The following is a 24,240-nucleotide window of genomic DNA, read 5'->3' as shown; positions in this document are numbered from 1 at the left end:
TATTATTATTATTATTATTATTATTATTATTATTATTATTATTATTATTATCATCATTATCATTATCATCATCATCACCTATTCACATAGTTTGTACTTTCTTCAACTTCTTGTATATGCTTTAGATTGGGGTCTCCAACCTTGGCAAACTTTTAAAACCGGTGGACTTCAACTCCCGGAATTCCGTAGTCTGCGTGGGAGTTGACGTCCTCCCATCTTAAAGTTGCTAAAGTTGAAAAACACGCTTAGACTTAAATTTATATTGTCACTTCGAATGTACACTAATTGGCATACATTAAAATGAAATTTCCAGGAAATGCCCAGGAAAATTCTAACTGGCTAGGGAATCCTGGGAGTTGTAGTCTACCCGTCTTACAGTAGTGGCCAAAATTGTGGGAAAAGTATATTTTCTAAAACTAGCTAATACCATTTTTTTGGGGGGGGAGTAGTACCATAAAATTATATATCAATGGAAAGATAATTTAATCAAGAATGTAATGCAATAACTTTTATGAAGGATTTGCTATTAGAATAGCAGTTACAGTATAAAAAAGAAAAGTGAAACACATAGAAAAAACCAAGATATACAAAAATTGTCACCATGTCAGTTAATCCTTAGTTGGGTAACTTTTAGCATGAATTACAGCCTTACAACCTCTTCTCATGGAGTGAACCAAGTTTTTTAGTTCTGCAACTGTTCTAATGTGAAACCAAGATTGAATGATTGCTTCTATTAACTGGGTTTTAGTGCTGGATCACTTCTGACTAACAAGTTTCTTTAGTTGGAAAATCCATAGATTTTCAATGGGGTGAAGGTCTGGGCTATTCCCAAGCCATTCCAGCAGTGGAATATCATTATCTTGAATCTCCCCCCCCCCCAAAAAAAAAGTGGTGTTATTAGCCATCAAACCTCAAAAATACACTTTCCCCAAAAGGTTTCCACAATTTTGGCCACTACTGTAAAGTCGCCAAGGTTGAAAAACACTGTTAGCCCATGAAGAAAAGACTCAGATCTGCATAAAATCTTGGTAGCTGTGGGGACCAAGGCCAAAGTAGTGATTACCAAACACAATTTATTAAAACAGCTGAGAATGAATTCATTCTCAGCCTAGTCAAAACAAATTCTTCATAAACAGTCCTTTGGCCTTATCACCATCCTTTGTTGTATTTGGCAACCTGCCAGAGGCTTTTCTTGACAAACCCCCCATAAAGTTCAAGAGATGCTGACAAGAAGCAATGGAATCAATGTTGCTTTTCCACAAAGAACCCAACGGCTCGCTGCTGCTCTTTTAAGCCTTATGGGAGGGGCCAATCATCTCCTGGCCTTACTCCTGAGTCGTCCTTTTTGCTTTTGCTGCTCTTCGCATGCGTGCACTAGGAACAGGCTCCTCCTGTTCCTCTGCCCCTCTGCTGTCCGCCTCTGGAGGCTCCGGAGTCCGCACATCACTCCCAGATGGCCCTGGCCCCATCTCTGCTCCAACACAGAGCCCTCGTCCGGGCCTTCCCCTGACTCCAGGACTGGCCCATTGTCCTCCCCAGCCTCCTCATTGTCCGACTCCACTGTCAGATCCTCAGGCTGCTGGCAGACCACAACAGTAGCCGCTGTCGCCATGCTGCTTTTCAAACGGCAAGGTGTGTGTTGCGTTGAAGGCAATGCAGCCACAATGGGTCAGAGACGCCATCCTGAGCAGATCCTGACTTGGCTACAGCACGGAAGGCTTCAGACAGTCTATCCAGGGAAACCTTTCTGGGTGTGGCTGTCTGTATCTGCTCCACACATTTTGAGGTTCTGGGGCAACGTTTTTGAAGCTCTAATGAAAGGTGTGCACCAAACTGACCAAGCCTGTTCCTTACACAACATGTCACTTTCAAAAAATACACACAGAGAGACATATATACAAATAGGTGCAGCCTTAGTTCCCTTGGCTGCGTGCCTATCAAAAATTCAGGGCCTCTCCTTTTGAGGGAGGGTTCACCGGCTTATTTTAGATGAACCCCCCTCTTTTTAGAAAAATTAAAAAAACCTGAGAGTAGAAAAGGTTGCAGCTTTGAGAAGAGCCTTTTCCCTATATTGGTCTCCTTTTTCCCTGGAGTTTTTATACTCTGCTCGGTATCCTTTTGCAAACCGTTCCATGAACCTCCTTCTTGGTTTAAGTTTGTGTACCGGGTACCCCATTACAGATAATGCTCAACTTTCAAACCACCAGAATTTCCGTTGCTAAGCGAGGCACTTACTAAGTGAGTTAGATCTTGATTTACATGAAGGAATGTCTGCAGGAAGCGGTTAATCGAAGAAGTCAAGATGATGGATTTCATTAGCTTGACACCCTCTTGACTTTTTTTTTTTGCCAACCCATGGAGGTGACCCTTGAGGGCCACACAGTATGGGCTTTGTAATACTTGCGGTATGTTTTTTGTGAGCCCGCATGCAAAATTGCCCCATTATGGTCTGGCTTCTTGAAAGACAGTCTCCCTCGGATCAAATTTGACCAAGATTGTTGGCCTTGCTTGCTTTTTAATCCTCCTACAACATGTTTTCCTGAAAGAGCCAGGAGCTTAAGCAGCCATTACTTATTCTTTTTTTTTTCCTATGTTGTTCTTTGGCAATGTGTGTTTTCTTCTAGATTTGCAGTTGTGAGTGCCCTCTTGTGGCCCTTATCCCTGGCAATACTCTTTTTTTTTTATCGGCAAGAAATTGAAATATACAAAATTCAAAGACTGGAACTTGACAACTTTGGCTGCTTCTCCTAAATGTAGGCCTGCATTTTCTAAGCCAGAGTGTTGGCAAGTTGTGGATTTTCATCTTTGTAACCCAAGGATGTCCATCCTTGGAAACTTTCAGACTTGCGGACTTCAACTCCCAGAATCTCCCAACCAGTCCACAAATCTTACAAGTTGCCAAGGTTGGATATCTCTGGGTTACAAAAATAAACATCCACAAGCTTTAAAAGTTGCGACAGTTGGACACCTGTATGCTAAGCTTTGGCTGATTGGTTTGCATCCACCCTGTCTTGTTGCGTTCACACAACACACAACACCACAAACAGTAGTTTGTAAAGCCAACCTAAGCCAAACCTTAAGAAGCCAACATTATGGGATAACGCAACAGGTGAACCCACTCGGTTGGAGATCCCGTTGTGAACCAACAAACTGTTTTTGACCTATCTGAAAAGATCTACTCAGTTGAACTGATTAAACATTGTCCTGTTACGCCCCAGCTTTGGTTGAATCATTAACTTCTGGCGAACAATAAAGATAATTATCAACAGATCTAAACTCCGCTACAAATTTGTAAGGTTAATTATGCAACGGTGAGAGTTTAACGTTTTGAAAATCCATAGATCACAATTTATTATGGGCCAACCCTGAGGAAGAACGACCGAGCTCCTGCATTGATCAAAAACCATTGTGTGAAGCCAGACCGTGGTAGTTTGTTCAACAAACTGGGATTAAGCAAACCAGAGTTTAGGATACAAACAAGCAATACTGTACTGAGATAATCTTAGAGGCGGTTCCCCCCCACCCCCGGCCAGTTTTGGCAGCTAATAGATATATTTGGCTTTTAATAGGTAAGCAGTTACATTTGGATCCAAATTCACATGGAAAATTGACATTGTGATATAATAAGCAAAGCTTATGAATGCAGGGATGATAAAAAACGGGAACACTTGATTCAAACAGGGTGAATTACTTAAATCGGTTGATCTAGGATGATGGTTTGAACGACAAATGGTCTTCTGAATGCGATTTAGCTTTTAACACCAGATGTACATTTGAAACAGGTGCCGATGCTTTTTATTTTAAAATTTACATTAATCCCCAACAACAACAAAAAATTCTTCCTTTTTCTCACGATTACCGGTTCTTCCCCTGTTGACGTTGGCTGTCGTTTGTGTTCAGCTATTAAAATTATTATTTTTTAAAAAAATACATATTTAAAAGGTGTGATTTTCCCAGTGTGTTCTCAGAAGGGACCATTGAGTTGTAATGTTTATTGTGAAAACACAAAATATACCTTTGCGAGGTAGGGTCATCTGTTTACCGTCGGCAATGAGTTAAACATCAACCCCAAGCGAAATCATATGTTGCTTCTGTTAACTTCTGCCAACTTTTTGGAAATAAGCCTCCAGTGTACTAGTAAAAGGCAAAATGTAGTTTTTATGGTGGCCCCAAAATAGCACAACCTTGTTGATGGAACAGAGGCTGGCAAATTACTTTAACGGAACTGAGATGCAGCTTTCAGAAACGGTCAAGAAACAGCAGGGGAAAAAAACAACAACTAGCAAATCTCAGAATGGAATGGGAGTTAGAAGGGACCTTGGAGGTCTTCTAGTCCAACCCCCTGCTCAGGCAGGAAACCCTACACCACACTTCAGACAAATGGTTATCCAATCATCTTCTTAAAAACTTCCAGTGTTGGAGCATTCACAACTTCTGGAGGCAAGTTGTTCCACTGATCAATTGTTCTCACTTTCAGGAAATTTCTCCTTAGTTCTAGGTTGCTTCTCTCCTTGATTAGTTTCCAGTCATTTCAGTGGTGGGTTCGCCCCGGATCGGCTCCGCCTACCCACCCGGACGTCTCTGCGCATGTGCAGAAGCGTTGTGTGCGCCCACAAGCAAACCAGTAGCGAATGAAATTGAAACCCACTGCTGATCCATTTCCATCCATTAGGGATGGGCAAACTCCATCGATCCAGAAAAGGAACATTCTAGAACCTTGTGCAGAAGGAAAAGGGAGTATTTTCACCATTTCCTTTCAGTTTTGCAGTGGTATCTGGAAATTTACCTTCCAAACTGGAAACTGTTTAATGTTAAGGATAAAACATGCGCCCATGTCAGGCTGAAATTCTTAGAAATCCTCTCATAAATGGGAAGGAAACCAGAAGAGAAGGCTTCTTCGTAGACTTCTGATATTAGATTTGAAGGAAGTGGACCTGAGGTCAAATCATTACAAAGGTCTAAGCTTTTAGCAGGTTGGTCTTAGTTTCTCTTTCAGGTTGAATTTGTTGTTTAGCCTAACGAACTAACATGACGGTAATTCAGTATAAAAACAGAAGACCTCGCTAGAAATAATCTAGTTGAGTAAACTTCTGGAGAACCACAGGTTCCTTATCTGCAGTTTTGTCCACGTACCTTGCGGTTTTAATCTTGTTTTGGACGGAGGGGTGTGTTAACCGTCTTGTGGAGAGCCCTTCAGCAAAGAAGTCCGTCAACAATTTTTAGGCGAAATTCTTAAAAAGGCGAAATTTCTTAAAAGATGCTCTCGTCCTACTTCTCTCATTCGGGTTGATGGTTGATGGGTTTGGCCGCTGGGTTGATCGTTTATTTTATTTATTTTTGACTGTTTTTAGCTTGTTATGGGGTATTTAGCTGTTGGGCTTGGCAGCCCAAAGTCACAGGTTTGTGAGATGATGTTGTTGTTGTTAGTTGCAAAGTCATGTCCGACCCATCGCAACTCCATGGACAACATTCCTCCAGGCCTTCCTGTCCTCTACCATCCCCCCCAGTCCATTGAAGCTCATGCCGACTGCTTCAGTGACTCCATCCAGCCACCTCATTCTCTGCCGTCCCCTTCTTCTTTTACTCTCAATCGTTCCCAGCATTCGGCTCTTCTCCAGGGAGTCCTTCCTTCTCATTATGTGGCCAAAGTATTTGAGTTTCCGCATTGGCATCAGGAAGGGCATCCGGCTAGTAAACATTCCGCTAGCTCCATTCAGTTGCCCAGACACCACCCCTCAAGGGATTATGGGGCCGTTAAACGAAGATGATGACTAGCAGAGTTAACAACCCTAACAACTCTCTCTTTCCTCCCTGCAGTGTCCCTAATTCCTGCCCGGCTAGTCCTCGAGGTGCTGGTTCCTCAGGTTATCGCTTTACCCACAACGTTACCTCTGACCTCCAACTGGCTGCCGAATACGCAGCAAAAGCTACTTTGGAGCAGCAGACGGACGCCTCCGGTGGAGACAGCCCAAAGGTTGGAAGTCCCTTTTTCCCCTCTATCAATTGTGCAAAAGCTGGGTCAGTGGTCGGGAGGGTAAGGGGTATTTAGATAACCAAAGCAGAGAGGTGACCTGGAGAAAGCTTGGGTAGGTGGGATCTGGTCTTCTTCTTTTTCTTGTTCCCCAGTAGTGTTGTGACCTAGACCCAAGTAGTTATTACCAGACACAATCAGTCCTAAACAAACGTATTTTATTAGAACAGCTGAGAATTACTTCATTCTCAGCTTAGTCCAAATTAAGTCCAAAATGAAGTCCTTCTGCCTTATCACAAACCTTTGTCTTCTTTGGCACCCTGCCAAAGGATTTTCTTGGCAAAAACCCCATGAAGTTCAGAAACAGGAGACAAGAAACAATTGTAGCAATGTTGCTTTCCTACAAAGAACCCAAGAGTCATTGCTGCTCTTTTAAGCCTTATGGGAGGGGCCAATCATCTCCTGGCCTTACTCCCAAGTCGTCCTTTTTGCTTCAGCTGCTCTTGCCTGCTGGCAGCTCTGCACATGCGTGCACTAGTAACAGGCTCCTCCTGTTCCTCTGCCTCTCTGCTGTCCGCCTCTGGAGGCTCCAGAGTCCGCACATCACTCCCAGATGGCCCTGGCCCCATCTCTGCCTCCGACACAGAGCCCTCGTCCAGGCCTTCCCCTGACTCCAGGACTGGCCCATTGTCCTCCACAGCCTCCTCACTGTCTGACTCCGCTGCCAGCTCTACAGGCTGCTGGCGGACCACAACAAGTAGGAGCTGTAGAAAAGATGAGGGAAGGAGGGCGAGAGGACCAGCTATCCTATCTTCTGCTATCCCACCTTGTCCTCTACTACAGTAGTGGCCAAAATTGTGGAAACCTTTTGGAAAAAGTGTATTTTCTAAACCTAGCTAATAGCACCCCCCTTTTTTTTTATTGGAGTAGTGCCATAAAATTATATAGCAATGGAAAGATAATTTAATCAAGAATGTAATGCAATAACTTTTATGAAGGATTTGCTATTAGAATAGCAGGTACAGCATAAAGAAGAAAAGTGAAACACGCAGAAAAAACCGAGATATACAAAAATTTTCACCATGTCGGTTAATACTTGGGTAACCTTTAGCATGAATTACGGCCTTACAACGTCTTCCCATGGAGTGAGCCAAGTCTTTTAGTTCTGCAGCTGTTCTTATGTGAAACCAAGATTGAAGGATTGCTGGGTTTTATTGCTGGGTTGCTTCTAACTAACAAGTTTCTTTACTTGGCTCCATAGATTTTCAATTGGGTGAAGGTCTGGGTTATTCCCAGGCCATTCCAGCAGTGGTATAGGATTATCTTAAAACTCAAAAAAAAAGGGGGGTGTTATTAGCCATCAAACCTCAAAAATACACTTTTCCCCCCAAAAGGTTTCCACAATTTTGGCCATTACTGTACCAAGTTGACCGTCGCCAACAAGAGCAGAGTTCCCATCACCCAATGCCTCTTTATCCTCCATATTTTATGGTGGTCAAAGGGAGAAGCAGGAACTTCAAGGAGTGAGACCCACAATTGTGGCAGGAACAGGCAGAAAAGCAACCCTCTTCCCTTTCTCCAACCCATTCTCAATTGCGCCAGCCTGACTCCAAAATCGTTTGGCGTTCAGAAGGTTGAACTTCCATATCCCTGTTATTGTCATGGCATTTAAATCGGCCTTCTCCAACCTGGCCCCCTTCGCACACGTTTCCAGCTCAGCGTGGCGAAGCCTCAAAGCCCCGTTGGATCTGAGCCCGGAAACGCTTCCCCTTAACGTCCGAAGCTGGCCTCACTCTGACAGACTCGTGAGAAATAAATTTCAAAGCAAGATTGCTCGAGCGGTCTGTAGCGGCGCGTGGATCAATAATCTATTTTGTCTGGTATGACACGGTGCTCCCGGGGTTTAGCTAGCAACTCCAAAAGACCATTCAGATTATTGCAATTGGTTTTTTTTGGTTTTTTTTTTAAAAAGGTCTTTGCAAAACACAGCAGCAGTAAGGGAGGTTAATGGCAGGCTTTTTAACCGGCCTTTGGCTATTGGGACGTGCGTTTGAGGCTAAGAATTTAAAGTGGGCTTGCAGTTCGAAAAAGCGGACACTTTCACCAGAAAAATGGGTCTTCTCTTTTATTTTTATTTTATTTATTCTCCAAAGCACCTGAGGACAGGACAAGACGCAATGGATGGAAACTGATCAAGGAGAGAAGCAACCTAGAACTCAGGAGAAATTTCCTGACAGAGAAATTAATCAATGGAACAACTTGCCTCCAGAAGTTGTGAATGCTCCAACACTGGAAGTTATTTAAAGAAGAGATTGGACAACCATTTGTCTGAAGTGTGGTGTAGGGTTAACCTTTTGGCCATTGCTGCCAGGAAGGGAGGGCGGGGGGGGGGGTTGTGCGCATGGCCACACCCATAATTCTATGCGCCCCGCACATGTGCGTGTGACCCCCCCCTCCCCCTCTCCTGGCACGAGATGGCCTGGGAAGCTCATTTTTCTCTCTCACCTGGCTCCAGAGCCTCTCTGTGAGTCTGGGGAGGGTGAAAACGGTCTTTCCCACCCTCCCTCGGAGGCCCAAAAACTGCCCATTTCCCAACTTATGGTTGGACAGGAAGTGATTTTTTTTTGCTGGCCCCAGCCTCCAGAGACTCATAGAGAGGCTCTAGAGCCAGGTGAGAGAGAGAAAAACGGGCCTTCCCCACTACCACCCAGGCCCTCCGGAGGCAGGAAACAGCCTGTTTCCCTACTTCTGGTGGGCCCAGAAGGCTCGAAAATCAGCTGGCTGGAGCTGAGCTCACATGCCCACTGATATGGCTATGCGTGCCACCTGTCTAGGATCTAGGGTTTCCTGCCTGAGCAGGGGGTTGGACTAGAAGACCTCCGAGGTCCCTTCCAACTCTTGTTATTCTAAATTCTAAATCCTCAGTCCTTCCTTTACCTTGAAAAACAACTGTTTAGTTGCCTCCAATCTTGTTAGACATGCTCGGCCCTAAATAATTAATGTTCTGCGAAGCTGCTAAAACGTCCCTTGGTGTCTTTCTGGTCCACAGGATGAGTCCAAGCCACCGTATTCCTACGCCCAGCTCATTGTTCAAGCTATCTCGTCAGCTCAGGACAAGCAACTAACACTAAGTGGCATCTATGCTCACATTACGAAGCATTATCCGTATTACAGGACAGCGGATAAAGGTTGGCAGGTAAGTTTCCTTGTTGCTGCTGTTGTTTTTCTTTTGAAGACGTTTCGCTTCTCATCCAAGAAGCTTCTTCAGCTCTGACAGGATAGTGGGGAATGGAAAACGGGCAGAGTCGGCCTGCAATATTCTAATCATTGCGCCACCATTGCAAGGAAGGAGGGAGGGAGGAGAAAAGGGAGGGAAAGAAAGAAAAAAAGAAAGAAAGAAAGAAAGAAAGAAAGAAAGAAAGAAAGAAAGAAAGAAAGAAAGAAAGAAAGAAAGAAAGAAAGAAAGAAAGGGAAGGGAAAAAGCAATAGCACTCGTAGTGCTCCACAGCCCTCTCTAAGTGGTTTACAGAGTCAGCCTCTTGCCCCCAACAATCTGGGTCCTCATTTTAACCGACCTCAGAAGGATGGAAGGCTGAGTCAACCTTGAGCCAATCAGGATCGAACTCCTGGCAGTGGGCAGAGTCAGCCTGCAATATTCTAATCATTGCGCCACCATTGGAAGGAAGGAAGGATGGATGGATGGATGGATGGAAGGAAGGAAGGAAGGAAAGGAAATGAAGGAAGGAAGGAAGGAATGAGAAAATGGAGGGAGAGAAAGAAAGAAAAGGGGGGAAAAAGCAATAGCACTTAGCCCCCAACAGTCTGGGTCCTCATTTTACCCGCCTCGGAAGGATGGAAGGCTGAGTCAACCTTGAGCCTGGTGAGATTTGAACTGCCAAATTGCAGGCAGCCGGCAGTCAGCAGAAGTAGCCTGCAGTACTGCACTCTGACCACTGCGCCACCACAACTAAATCTTGGCTAACCCGTTTTCCTCCTGCAGAATTCCATTCGGCACAACCTGTCCTTGAACCGATACTTTATTAAAGTCCCCCGTTCCCAAGAAGAGCCGGGAAAAGGCTCTTTTTGGCGGATAGACCCTCCCTCGGAAGGCAAGCTAGTGGAGCAGGCATTCCGAAAACGGAGGCAGAGGGGGGTGTCCTGCTTCCGAACCCCGTTTGGACCTCTCTCTTCCCGGTAAGTTCAATGTAACTGTCAGGGTTCCAAGAAACACCCCCAACAAAATAAGGCTCTGAGGCTTGAGGTTCCTCAAAGTTCCAATTTATTTGAGATGTCATGTTGGCACAGCTGGGAAAACTGAAAGCTTCCAGGTTTTCCACACCCAGTTGACAGTTCACAGCCCTGCCCTACACCCACAAGTTCATCACATTGTCCAATCAACTCTTCACACTCAATTGGATACAATCTTCAGGCAGTCTCCATCAGACGCTGGATGTCCTTGAATATGGAATGTTGTTATGACTAACTTTCTACCGCTCCAACAGCAACCCCCTCCCAACTTCCCCAGCTAAAAGATGCGGCAGTTAAGAAGCAAAAAGAAAATTGCCTTCCAAAACTGACAGTAACAGCCAAAACTGATGCTCACCACTGCCTAACTTTAGAAAAATTGGCCAAGAGGATAATTCATTTATTTTCTTTTTTAAAATTTAAAGTTAAAAAATAAGTTAAAAATAGAAACTTAGACCGAACAATAGAAGCAACAATTAGTTCCAGTTTTCTGTCTGAAGCCAAATTTGGGGCAAAACTCTCCAATATTGGAGGAAAAGGGAGCTTGCTAAGTTTTGCTCAGTTGAGAAAAAGTGAGGTTGGTAAATTGTAAGATGGGCTGCTGAGGACTAGCTTAGTAAAAAAAAATTAAAGAGATGGGGATGAATACAGGCAAGCCTCGACTTAACGGCCACAATTGAGCCCAGAATCACTAAATGAATTCTTGTAAGTCGAGGACTTACCTGTGCAACAAATACACTGAAGTCGTAAAGAGCTCTGGCTTTGGTTTCTTACTTTTCTCTGTTTCTCTTCCAGGAGCGCGCCCGCCTCCCCTACTCATCCCGGCCTGCTTTCTCCCCACACGAGTGGCCTACAGACTCCAGAGTGTGTGTCAAGAGAAGGGTCTCCGATTCCTCATGACCACGACTTTGGTTCCAAGCTTGCTTCTGTCCCCGAGTATCGATATTCACAAAGTGCTCCTGGTAAGGGTGCTGCGGTCAGACCTCCCAGCACTTAAACCCAGGGGTGGGCTTCAAAAATTTTGGCAAGGGGTTCGCTGCCCAGTTGCTAGGTGGGTGTGGACATGGTGGGCGTGGCCTAGACGGCCTCCTGCACCACAGCAGGGCCGGGGGGGCCCTTTTTGCCCTTCCCAGGCTCCGGAGGTTTTTCTCGAGCCTCCGGGAAGGTGAAAATGGGCTCCCCAGGCTCTGGAGGCCCTCCGGAGACTGGAAACAGCCCTGTTTCCAGCCTTCCAAACTTCTAGTAGGCTGTTGTGTCTTGCCCGCTCTCACCGCAGCCGGGGCCTTCTTATCTGCTTCCGAATGCTGAGGAATGTCCTAGTATGCCTCCCGGCCCCAGCCCTGGCTCCATGCCCAGACAGGAGGAAACACCTCCCGGCCCCAGCCCTGGCTCCATGCCCAGGCAAACGGAGCAACTAGACCCCCTCCCCCTCCCCCACAGCATGTGAGCCTGAGGGAAGTCAATTACCAACAGCTGCCGACTGGAGTGACCCTCGCTTCAGAAGAATTGATAGGCGGCGGCGTCAGAAGGAAGGGAGGGGCAGGCCTGGATAAGTGCTGAGTCATGGAGCCACACCCCATGGCCTATATAAAGGACCTGCTTTCTGGCATTCTCTGAGTCAGGCAAAGTCTAAACATATCTTGCTGAAGTCACTTTCTGGTCTCCTGCCTGCCCTGAGGACTTTGCTAGGACTTTGGCAGAGCTGCAGAGGCACGCCTGATTCAGATTTCCCTGACCCGGCCGTCAGCGGAGGAGTGGGACACGACATCGGCCCGTTTTTGCCCTCCATGCGCCGCCCTGCACTTATTTCCATCCAAAACGGGGATGCAGTGTGGCGACTCCTGAGAGGGGAGAGGGGCCAGCCGGGAGTGGGATTTGGGGGTTCTCCGAACTGCACAGATTCTTAGCTAGAGGTTCTGCCAAACCCCTGCGAACCCCCAGCAGCCCACCTCTTCTTAAACCTCTAACTATTTAGAAACGATCCTTGCCTCCATTTGTTGAGTAAAGTATAGTTTTATTCAAAGTCGTGTGTGTTGCGATAATGCACAGCCAGAACTGAGAATCACATGCCAAAAGTTAAGGGACTGCCTTATATCACAGAATACACACACACACACAAAATGACCAATCAGGCTCAAACAATATATTTTCAGAACAGTAGGTTATTATGCAGCTGCTTTCTTCTCCCAGCTGGGTGACCTTGAAGCAGCATCTCAGGAAGACACAGAAGTTACTTTCGCTTTCCCCCCCCAAGCATTCCCCTCCCATACACTTTCCCCAAAGTTCATAGCAGATTGTCACCGCATGGTAGTGAAGCACACAAACAAGCGTAAAATGGCAGCTGGCAGCCTCCGGTGGAGCGGTGGGCTCTATCCAGAGTTTCTGCCATCCTGTTAGTCTCCGGGATGTGGGTTCAAGATAGCAAACAAACATTAGGAATATCAGGTGAAAATTACCCCAAAAGAATATCATGAGCAAGGGAGTGTCCTGGCTTTTTCACATGGACAATGTTGAAAATTGTCAACTTTGGAGAAACTGGTCCTTGGTTTCTAGTGGAGTGTTGTTCTCGAAATTTGTGTAACTATTCGGGAATGCTGGATTTGAATCTGCTGTTCTAGCCAGTGATGAGTCTCTTCTTCTTCTTCCCTCCCTCCCTCTTCCTCTTCTCCTTCCTTGTTCCATCCCTTTGATCCTTCCTCCCTCCCTCCCTTCCTTTTTCCTCTTCCTCTCTTTTTCTTCCTCCTTCCTTTCCTCCCCCTCGGTCTCTTTTTCAGGATCCCCCGTAAGTGCCCAGCCGGTGATCATGGCTGTTCCTCCCAGGCCTTCTGCGCTGGTGGCCAAACCAGTCGCTTACCTGCCCGCCTCCATCATGACCTCTCAGCAGCCTTCGGGTCATGCAGTTCACGTGGTTCAGCAGGCCCCCACTGTTACAATGGTCCGAGTTGTGACAACTTCGGCAAACTCAGCAAATGGCTACATCTTGACCAACCAGGGCCCAGCAGGGAGCACCCATGACGCAGCAGGGGCCGTCCTGGACTTGGCTGGTAAGCCTCGGGGTAGTATCTTCTCCCCCAGAATGTCCCCCAAATGGCAAATATCTAGTCTTGCCTTAGCTATGAAAGCCAGCTGGGTGACTTTGGGGCACTCACCAGGCAACGGTGAGTTCTAGTCTCACCTTAGTCATGAAAGCCAACTTTTTTTTTTATTTGCATTTATATCCCACCCTTCTCCGAAGACTCAGGGCGGCTTACACTGTGTTAAGCAATAGTCATCATCCATTTGTATATTATATACAAAGTCAACTTTTATTGCCCCCAACAATCTGGGTCCCCATTTTACCTACCTTATAAAGGATGGAAGGCTGAGTCAACCTTGGGCCTGGTGGGACTTGAACCTGCAGTAATTGCAAGCAGCTGCTGTTAATAACAGACTGTCTTAGCAGTCTGAGCCACCAGAGGCCCTTGGTGACCTTAGGCCAATCATCAGGTGACGGTGAATTTTAGTCCTGCCTTACTCATGAAAACCAGCTAGCTGACTTTGGGCCAATCACCAGGCGACGGTGAGTTCTAGTCCCACCTTAGTCATGAAAACCAGCTAGCTGACTTTGGGCCAATCACCAGGCGACGGTGAGTTCTAGTCCCACCTTAGTCATGAAAACCAGCTAGCTGACTTTGGGCCAATCACCAGGTGACAGTGAGTTCTAGTCCCACCTTAGTAAATGAAAGCCCACTGGCTGACTTTGGGCCAATCACCTTCTCTCTCAACCCAACCAACCTCACAGGGTTGTTGTTGTTGTGGGGAAAATAGAGGAAGGAAGGTGTGTTGGATATGTTTGCTGCCTTGAGTTAAATTTGTCAAAATAATAAAGGCAGGATACAAATCAATCACTCAATAAAATCTCTCTTCTCTCACTGTAGGGTTGGATGAGAAGCCCACCATCGCCTTTGCTGCCATACCGACTGCCAGTCGTGTCATCCAGACAGTGGCCAGCCAAATGGGTCAGGGCATCCCCGGACAGACGGTCACCATCCTGCAGCCGGCCACTCCCATGGCCCTCGGACAGCACCAGTTACCTGTCCGCACGGTGACCCAAAACGGAAAGCATGCCATTCCCACAAACAGCTTAAGCAGTGGGACTTACGGTATACATAACGTTTCTCCTTCATTCTCCCAGGGTTTGTGTCAGGGGTGAAATGCTCCCGGTTCGGACCGGATCGCCCGATCCAGTAGCGATGGCAGCGGGTGGTTCGGAGAACTGGTAGCAAAACTCCCTGCCCCCCCCCCCATGCCCAGCTGAGCCGCGCGATCATCAGAGGAGTTGTTTTTTTTTTACTTTTAAAAGCATTTTTCCTTCTGCCGAAAAAAATGCTTTTAAAAGTAAAAAAAAAAAGCCTCTGATGATCGTGCGGCTCAGCTGGGATCGTCAGAGCTCTTTAAAAGCTTTTTTTCCTCTGGCGATCCCAGCTGAGTTGCCTGATCATCAGAACCCCTTAAAAGCATGTTTTCTACAAGCTCTTGGCCGAAGAGGCTGTAGAAAAAATGCTATTAAAAGTAAAAAAAAATAGTTGGCCACACCCACCCAGTCACATTATCACCGCCACCTCCACCAAGCCACGCCCAATGAACCGGTAGTAACAAAATTTACATTTCACCCTTAGTTTGTGTGCCTTTAGAGTCTTTCTCCAAAGCAAGCTTGCTCTGCCTCATAAAATAAAATAAAATGAATTTTTTTTTTGGGGGGGGGGTCACCGCGGTCACATGACTGCGGGACGTCACAAGCAGATATAAATGCAGGCTGCCTGAAATGCAGTCACATGATCGCAGAGACAGGGTAGCCATCTGTTGTGGCCCGCCAGCAACCAGCAGAGCTGGCAGCAGATTCGGACAGTGAGGAGGTTGGGGAGGAACCTGGGCCAGTCCTGGAGTCTGGGGAAGGCTCTGATGAGGGCTCTGCGTCGGAGGCAGAGAGGGGGCCAGGGCCGTCTGAGAGTTATCAGCTGCCTTCGGAGTCAGACATCAGTGAGGCAGATGAACAGCTGGATCCTGTTCCCAGTGTGCGCATGCGCAGAGTTGCCAGACGAATGGAACAGCTAAAGAACAAGGGTCGACTAGGGAGTAAGGCCACAGGTGGATGATGAAGGGCCCCTCCCAGAGGGAATAAAAGAGGAGCAAAAGGGGAGTGGAGTTAGCAGGAGACAATTAGTTCATTCCTGCATTCTTGCCAAATATTGCGGGTGTCTGAAAGATATCGTGCCTGGCCACTCTCCAAGCCTGATCGAGGTCAGTAATTGTGAACTATCTTGAAAAACTGTGGGAGAGGAAAGACTTTGCCGGAGAGGAATTCACCATAAATATAATAAAAGGGGTTTATCGGGACGAGGACTGGGCTTCGTGCTGCTGGGGAAGCCCAGGTCAGAACACCATCAGTCGGATATGACTGAACGGGAAATCTTTACCTTCCATCCGAATAGACGCTGTGAGCTTTTCTAAAATCCTTTCTCTCTCTCTCTCTCTCGTTTTTCTTCCCCCAACTCCAGCCCTCTCCAACCCCTTGCAAGTACTGGCAGCTCAAGCTAGTTCCTCCACCCCCGTGGTCATCAGCCAGACAAGAGAAGCTGGGGTGAAAGATCCCGATGAGCTTTTGAGAGAACCCGATATCAAACGACCCCGAATCGAAGACCCCAGAGTGGTTGCGGCTTTGCAAACGGGTGTCATCACCTCCACAGCCCCTTCGGGACAATCCGCTGGAGAATGAGGCCACGAGAAGTTCAGAAAGGCACCCGAGGCGCCAAGGGAGAAAAATCTCTCTTTTTTTTTTCCCCCACCCCTAGCAGAAATCTTTTCTTTCTGCAGCTATTAACACCTGGATCATTTCAGTGGTTGTTGATTTTTTTTTTCTCCCTTGTTTTTTTTTTTTTAATCTCCTTTTGAACATTTGGAAGGACGGGCCAGCGTTTGTCAAGATTGTCAAGGTGCCAAATGAATTGGGCAAAAAATTTCCATCTTTCTGGACCCAAGGAATGAATTTCCGCCTGTTTTTCACTTCAGAGATATCCTCTTTCTTTCTTTCTTTCTTTCTTTCTTTTTCTTTCTTTCTTTCTTTCTTTCTTTCGAAATTTAAAAAAAGAGACACAGACCATTTTGATTGTTTGGGATATTTCTCTATCCCTCCTCGCCTTTCTTAATTTTCATCCCTTCCCTGTTTTTTCCTTTTACGCATGGTAGTTTATGTGCGAGCGTACTAAAAATGCAGGACAGAGGCACGAACTTCAAGATGGGGACGTCTGACCTCAAAAACAGGTTTATTAATTTTCTTTTCCCCCCCCACTCTCCGAGGAAGAGAAGCGCACCCCTTTTGTATCTCAGAACTCCAACTTATGAAAAATTATTTGCAGAAAAAAAAAAGAAAAAGAAAGAAAAAATTACTTGCAAAGCAATATCATACTTCGGTAACTGCCACCTAAAACGGCAGATATGAGTTTTGTGTTTCCTTTCTATTGCCTACCTGCAAACTAATTCACCTTCTGACGATGGGGAGTCACGCCCCTATCCAAAATCTCGATCCCAGAGCACAGTAAAATTAGTTTATCCCAGTTAGATGGCTTCCCAATGAATTCGAAGCCTAAACTTCCCAGAATTCTTAGCCTACTGGACAGATGGGGGGTGGGAGTCTGGGAATCGCAGTCACAGCCTACCTCACTGGGATGGCTGACCTATACAGCACTTGGCCACACAGGTGCCTTTTTGGAGAAAGAGATAAAAGGTTATTTCAATCATGGTCTGTTGAATGAAAACAGCCAATTGTGATTAAAAAAAAGGTCCGAAATTTGTGGATCTTTACAAGAATTGTCACGCCTGCAGGCTTGTAAGACAACCACGTGGGTTCCTTAATTTCATTCCTGTTGATTTTTGACAGAGAAGGAATAGAATTATTTTTTTTAACATTTTTAACCTTTAAGGACAGTTCCCCGGAGCACTCTTGTTATGTTACGGTCCGAGCGTTGGACTTTCGCCTAGAGAGACCAGGTTTAAAAAGCATGAAACTCCCTGGGTAAACCTTGGACCAGCCGTTGTTTTGTTTCAGCCTAAACCTACCTCACAGGGTTGTTGTGAGGACAAAGGGGAGGGGTGAGGAGAGCTATGTATGCCACCTTGAGCTTGGAGGAAAGGCAGAATAAAAAAAAAACCGTAATAAATCAGTAACCATCAACGTGTCAGGTCACACAATCCCTTTGTCTCACTTCAAAGCGTAGGATTTTTTTGTGTGTGCGCGCGCGATGAACAAGATAGAAAGATCCATTTTCGTCTGGTAAGTTTTGCAAGCTGGTAATCCTAGCAGAGATCTCTTTAATGGCAGGTTTGGGGCTGCCCCAGATAAGGACGGATGCAAAATTGAAGGTGGAATGGAACAGAATCCACTTCACAGGTGAAACGGAACACGAGTTCAGAGGATTCCAGTAAGACAAAATTAAATCAAAAGAGTTGTTAATATTTAAAGAATGCAGGCTTTCCTTCTTTCATCTGACTTCAGCAGCCTTTTGATGAACGTCATGGAAGAAAAGAAGTAATGGAAAAAGGTTTTAATTTCTGTGGGTTGCTGTCTTTGCAATTTTCCTGAAGCACTTAAAACTCGCCCGTAAGTTGCTTTGCGTTTTCCCTTTGCAAATAATCATAACCCTGAAGCTGTTTGCTCCCAAAATTCCTTTTCTCCAGAAGACTGACTGCTTCTGCGCCTCCTGTGTGATTTTTTTCCAAGGGTTAGCATTAACAGATTAACAGAGTTGGAAGGGACCTTGTAGGTCATCTAGTCCAACCCTCCCCAATGGTCCTACTTACACCATTTCTGTCAGATGGCAGTCCAGTCTCTTGAAAGCTTCCGGTGATGAAGCTCCCACAACTTCGGAAGGCGACTTCTGTTCCACTCGGTGGTGGTTCTCACTATCAGAAAAATTCTCCTTAATGGGTGGGAGATCATGGAGGACCGTACCCCAGTTCACTTTTGGTAAATCAGAAGCTCTTCCGAGCAAGCAACTTTTCTTGATTTTTTTTTTCCTTATTTCAGGCTGTAAGTCACGCCAAGCAAAGATGCAGGAACAAGTCACGTTGCAAAGAGTGTGATGGGGTTTAATTTACAAGTGGACCATTAGCCATTTCTCTCTGATCCTTTGGTTTCTTTCCAGCTGCCAATGGGACTTTGCAGAGGCCCAAATGCAGATTAAAAGTGGGGCAAGGCTTCAGTCTCTGGGTAGTGTCCCCTGACTTGACTTAGGTTGATCTTCCTTCCTGCAAACACTTCCTGCTGGTGAAGAGATGATGAGAAACATCTATGGAGATTCTCCATCATCCAGGTCATGGTTGTCCCAAAGGTGCTTTTTCCAAAAGAAATAGAATAGAATAACAGAGTAGGAAGAGACCTTGGCAGTTCTCTAATCCAACCCCCTGCTCAGGCAGGAGACCCTAGCCTAGACCATTTCAAACAAATGGTTGTCCAATCTCTTCTTAAAAACCTCCCGTGTTGGAGCACCCAGGCCGGCCGTTCAACTGATTCAATTGTTCTCCCTTTCAGGAAATTTGTCCTTAGTTCGAGATTGCTTCTCTCCTTGCTTAGTTTCCATCCGTTGCTTCTTGTCCTGCCCTCGGGTGCTTTGGAGAATAGCTTGACTCCTTCTTCTTTGTGGCAACCCCCCTGGACTTTCTTGAGTTGTTGTTGTTGTTGTTTTCTTTGAAAATGTTTCGCTTCTCACCCAAGAAGCTTCTTCAGTCCAGAAGAAGAACCAAAGAAGCTTCTTGGATGAGAAACCACACCTTTTGGGAAAAAACACCGATGAGAAAGGAAGTCCAAAACAATTGAGTCCAGCTGTAACCGGAAGCTGTGAGAAAAAGCAGAGGAGCACCTACAGTTTATAGTACAAGCCATAAGATGGGGAGAGGGAACTTGAGACCTCCATCCATGCCCCCAAAGCTCCATCTTTGACCGAACTTCCCACAAACTGGGGACGTTTCCCTACTACACAGAGCTGGGAGATAACTAATGGTTGTGTGAAGTGTAAAATTGTCTGTCTGTCTATCGAAAAATGCAATTCCTTCCAACCCCCAACCCCCCAAAAAAACTCCACATTTCTGCACATGTCACCCATAAAGTACTAAGGACAGACGCCAGCCATCACAAAATTGAGAAGACTGATGTTTCATCGTAACACCAACGATGGATAAATCTAGAGATGTTTCGCACAGACTTTTGTGCTCAAGATCGTGTTTTGGTCTTTCTTCCCTGATCTTGGGAGATCCTAGTTTCCTTTAACCAGGGTTTGTTGAATAGGCAGATCCAGCTGGGTTGGAGATGCTTCTGGAAAGGGTCAAGTTTGTGCTGGTTCTTTTCTTTTCGAAAGCCCTCGTGAACTGATTTCATGTCAGCGCAAGATCTTATTTCGATAATCTTTGTTTACTTACTTTGGCTTTTGAAGCCGGGCAAGAGGCGTGTGTGCTGGTGTCATTTTGGCTTTTCTTCGAACAGTTGAAACTAGGATCAACTCCAGACCTGACAACATTTGTAAAACCCATTTTAAAGCAGATATTTGGAATCTCTGCATACAAGGGAGCTATTTTCTGAGAGTAAATATTTTTTCTCCAAATGTCGACAGCAAGGTTCTTTTGTACCTTAGAATATATTTTGTTCGTTGATTCACCGTCACATAAATCACAGAAAGGTTAACTTTCTGCCCCCCCCCTTTTTTTTTTTTCTTCATGTCTGCATTTTAACATTTTCATTTACAGGTCGTTTATCACTGCTTAATATGTTTGCAGACTCCTGCCGTGCAGGTGATAACCCAGTTTTCATTTTTAATTGCCAAATGCCCTGGGTCTGAGTTCTTGAATTAATGACACAGTCAATTTCAACCAAAATGTAAATTGTCTCTTGCTCTGATGCTCAAAAGAATAATGTGTTTGTGTAACGGAGTATTTACCCGGGCTGAATTTCTGTCATCTTAAAAAGTATAGCAAAAGGATTGACCCAGAAACAGTACTGGCACTTCCCAACCTGCTTGTACAAGCATTTCCTCCCCCCTCTTGATTTCCATATCAAAAACACGACGTTTTAATAATGTCAAGGCAGAAAACTGACAGGTGACGGCTTGCTGACCTGAATTTGCATCGAGTTGTCAAAACAAACTTTTGAGTTTATCGCAAGTGAGAGCCAAGTTGCGTTGAATTTAATTCGCCTTTCTTGGCTTCCTGAGCTGAAAAAAACTAAGCATTGCTGCAACCTCCATGATAGAAGTTGTAGGAGAGTACAGATAGTCCTTCTTACGACCACAGTGGAGTCCCAAATTTCTTGTTAAGCGAGACCGTTGTTAAAGTGAGCTTTGCCCCATTTTACGACCGACCTTTGCCACTGTTAAGTGAACCAGTGCAGTTGTTTAGTAATACAATTGTTAAGTGAATCTGACTTCCCTGGCTTGTCACAAAAGGGGATCGCGTGACCCCGGGACATTGCAACTGTCATAAATGTGAGTCACATGCCCAGCGTCTAATTTTGATCACCTGAGCACTTGTGCAATGGTCATAAGTATGAAAAACGGTCAAAAGTCACTTTTTTTTTTCAGTGCTGTTGTAACTTTGAACGGTCACTAAATGAACTGTTGTAGGACAGCCGAGGACTACCTATAACATTAATTACAAAAGATTTACACGCAGGTAAAAATGAATTAGCGGGCATGGAAAAATGGGCAGGATTTGATGGGTGTTAGCTAGTTTCATTCTATGAGTTTTTATTAATTGTTCCACTAGCTGGGTAGTTAAATTATTGACTGAATTGGGATATTTGCACAAAGCGTTGGGATAATTTGCTTGACTTTAACCAAGCACGTGAATGTCCTCATAGTTTACAAAACCAGCGTGCTCTTATTTTTGTATGGCACTTCATATTTGTCCTTTTTAAAAATGTTTCTGTTGGGTTATCTGCGTTCCAAGACGTAGGTGGACAACCAGACAAAAGCCAAATTTGATTTAACTGACCTTGAAATGTAACTAAAATTAACTTCAATTAAATACAGTTAATGTAATTGCCGCCTGCTGTGTTAACAATTTCCTTCTTTCAAGCTTGCGAGGGATAAACCGGGAATAAGCAGTGGTGTGTTCCCAAGACTTGGGGGGAGGGGGCAGAGACAGTTTTAGGAGGCCGATTTCCATATGCCTGGCTTGTACTAACTACATTGTGTGAATCCCATACTTTGCCATTTGTTCGGCTAACCATGGTTAAAACTAATATCTCAGGGGTTGCCACAAAGAAGAAGGAGTCAAGCTATTCTCCAAAGCACCTGAGGGTAGAACAAGAAGCAATGGGTGAAAACTAATCAAGGAGAGAAGCAATCTAGAACTAAGGAAAACTTTCCTGACAGAACAATTAATAAGTAGAACAACTTGCCTGCAGAAGTTGTGAATGCTCCAACACTGGAAATTTTTAAGAAAATATTGGATAACCATCTGACTGAGATGGTGTAGGGTTTCCTGCCTGGGCAGGGGGTTGGACTAGAAGGCCTCCAAGGTCCCTTCCAACTCTGTTATATTATATTATATATTATATTATAATTACAGGAGTGTATATAAAGCAGATCCTGATCTCGGTATCACAGTGGATGTGATAAAATTCAAGGAAGAGATCCATTGCTATCAGCTTGATAGGGGGAAAAGCAATTTAAAAACATAATAAGAACAGAATTGCCAACTTGGGAAACGAATAAGAAATAATTATTTAAAAGTGGATACAGTTAGTGGAAAGGAGAGCCCTTTAGGGTAGTGTCAGATCCTTCAACCTGCCCATTTTCAGCAAAATTGGTGAATAATAATTAAATTTATATGCCACCCGACTTCGACTAAGAACTAAGTTGATCTTCGCCAAGTCAATTTGTAGCAGATATTCTGAGACAGGCAATATTTATGCAATTCCATTTACTACGTTGTCAGAACAAGATTCTTTTGAATAAATAGCAAGGTCTCAAATCATTCTGAAATAGGTTTTTTTTTTTAAAAAGGAAAAAGCAGACCAGATTTTTTAGACATCCTTCTGCCTGGGCTCTTGATGTACTGTACTGGGAGGAATTTCTGTGTGGTGGGGAGAAAAACCCAGCAGTAAATTATATGCGGTGTCAAGTCACTTCCAAAACAGCCCCATCTCTGGAAAAACATGCTTTGCATTTATACTACCATATAAATTCCTGGAAGAAGGGTTGAAAAGAAGCAGGACCAAAATATTCATGGGGGGGGGGGAAATAGCCCAATATATCTCTTGGTAAGAAGTATTAGTTGTTGTTGTTTTTTAAAGAATCAATTTTCCCAGCATTTTTTTTTTAATTCCAGTTGTACAATGGAAAAATACTTCCAGTGATCTTTCATGCTTGGTCACAAACATTGAACCAGTGTCAAGGGTTCCCATGATTTCAACATTCAGGAAAAGGGAGTGGCAGCAGAACTGATAGAATCCATCTGGTTTGGAGACAGCCTCTCCTTGAACTGAATTCAGCGGTTCATTTACTGTTAGTCCTTGACTTACGACCACCATTGAGCCCAAAATTTCTGTTGCTAAGTGAAGTGAATCTTGCCCTATTTTACGACCTTTCTTGCCACGGTTGTTAAGTTAATCCCTGCAGTGGTTAAGTTAGCAAAAATAATAAATCTGTGGACATCAGTCTAAATTTCAACTGTTAGATGCCAGAGAGGAAATTGAACAAATGGGCAAATACATTTTTTAGACTGTTATCCTGGGTTCACTTTTACCAGGGAGTAACACTACTGAGTATGTTTTTCTGAATATTATACTTAGTACTCGCATTATTTTTACCTAATGTTAGATATTAGATGCAATATGACTACAATAACCCTAACTCCACCTCAAGGTAGCTCAGGAACTAAGATTGTGCCTTAGCTGACTTTTCCACTTGATGTTCAAATTGAGAGCACAATTGTTTCAAAAAATAAAAGGAAAAAATACAAAAGATTAAAACCAAATCAAATGTAAAACCAAAGGGTCAGTTCGTGTCCAAAAACAAGGTGCTTTTCTACTGTTTACAGGAACATGGGTTACACTGATTTTAAATGTAGCGTAGGGAGGCAATAAAATGTTTTGAGCTGGCATGTCATTTGGATTACGAGCCACCCATCAGCCGAATGAACTGTGTGTCGCCCCAGAAGAAGCGGTCCTGTTTGAAGCTCGCTGCATTCAGAAGGTTAATTAAAACGACTGGTTGGATGAGAAAGAAAAATAGCTGAACAGAGCTAGGCTAAAACCATTGACAAGCCTTTAAAAAAGCAATTTACTGTAAGCAACTCCTGCAGAAGAGGCAATGAGGATCATCTACAGAAAGCAAAATAGTTGGAAGTTAAACTTTAATATTCATTATTTTAAGCTAGGTGCAGAATAGAATAACAGAGTTGGAAGGGACCTCGGAGGCAGTGGTGAAATCCAATTTTTTTTACTACCGGTTCTGTGGACGTGGCTTGGTAGGCATGGCAATGGAAGGATATTGCAAAATCTCCATTCCCACGCCACTCTGGGATCAGCCAGAGGTGGTATTTGCCAGGTCTCCAAACTGCTCAAAATTTCTGCTACCTGCTGGATTTCATCCCTGCTCGGAGGTCTTCTAGTCTAATCCCCTGCTCAGGCAGGAAACCCTATATCAGGTAATTATAGCGCATTATTGTTAAATTTCAGATTTCAAACATGAAGCTGGGCTTGTTCAATGCGGTAGGATAAAATAATGGTAGGTCGTCTAGCAGTGAGTGAATCCTGTAAATATAGTGTGTTCTCTTTCATACAGTGATTAATTTTGATCTGAAAGTTGCAAGGAGCTATTTACCCGTTCAGTGGAGGAAAGCATTTGTTCCTTCCCATTTGATCCTCATCCACTGAGATGGCAAGTTGGTCTTTTAAGTGAAACTGCCACTAAGTGAAACCACAGTGATGTTTATAAGGTGTTTTTATTTGTATTTTTATGGGTTTTTTTTATTAACTGTTATAACTTTTATTA

General features: G+C 44.6%; 1 protein-coding gene across 2 annotated transcripts in view; it reads left to right on the top strand.

Annotated features, from left to right (window-relative positions):
* The window catches only part of FOXK1 (forkhead box K1), a 69,212-nt gene extending 51,786 nt beyond the window's left edge, over positions 1–17,426 (top strand). For both annotated transcript variants that reach the window (XM_058157100.1, XM_058157099.1), the window contains 7 exons: positions 5,818–5,974; positions 9,021–9,167; positions 9,972–10,165; positions 11,012–11,178; positions 12,991–13,260; positions 14,134–14,358; positions 15,754–17,426. In XM_058157100.1, the coding sequence (XP_058013083.1) occupies positions 5,818–5,974; positions 9,021–9,167; positions 9,972–10,165; positions 11,012–11,178; positions 12,991–13,260; positions 14,134–14,358; positions 15,754–15,971 (1,378 nt within the window). In that variant the 3' untranslated portion in view covers positions 15,972–17,426. The remainder of the gene's footprint in view (positions 1–5,817; positions 5,975–9,020; positions 9,168–9,971; positions 10,166–11,011; positions 11,179–12,990; positions 13,261–14,133; positions 14,359–15,753) is intronic.
* Positions 17,427–24,240: the final 6,814 nt, after the last annotated feature.

This window comes from Ahaetulla prasina, chromosome 14, assembly GCF_028640845.1.
Source record: "Ahaetulla prasina isolate Xishuangbanna chromosome 14, ASM2864084v1, whole genome shotgun sequence".
Taxonomy (NCBI): Eukaryota; Metazoa; Chordata; class Lepidosauria; order Squamata; family Colubridae; genus Ahaetulla; species Ahaetulla prasina.
The sequence above is the reverse complement of the archived record's forward strand: the minus strand, read 5'-3'. Positions and strand labels throughout refer to the sequence as shown.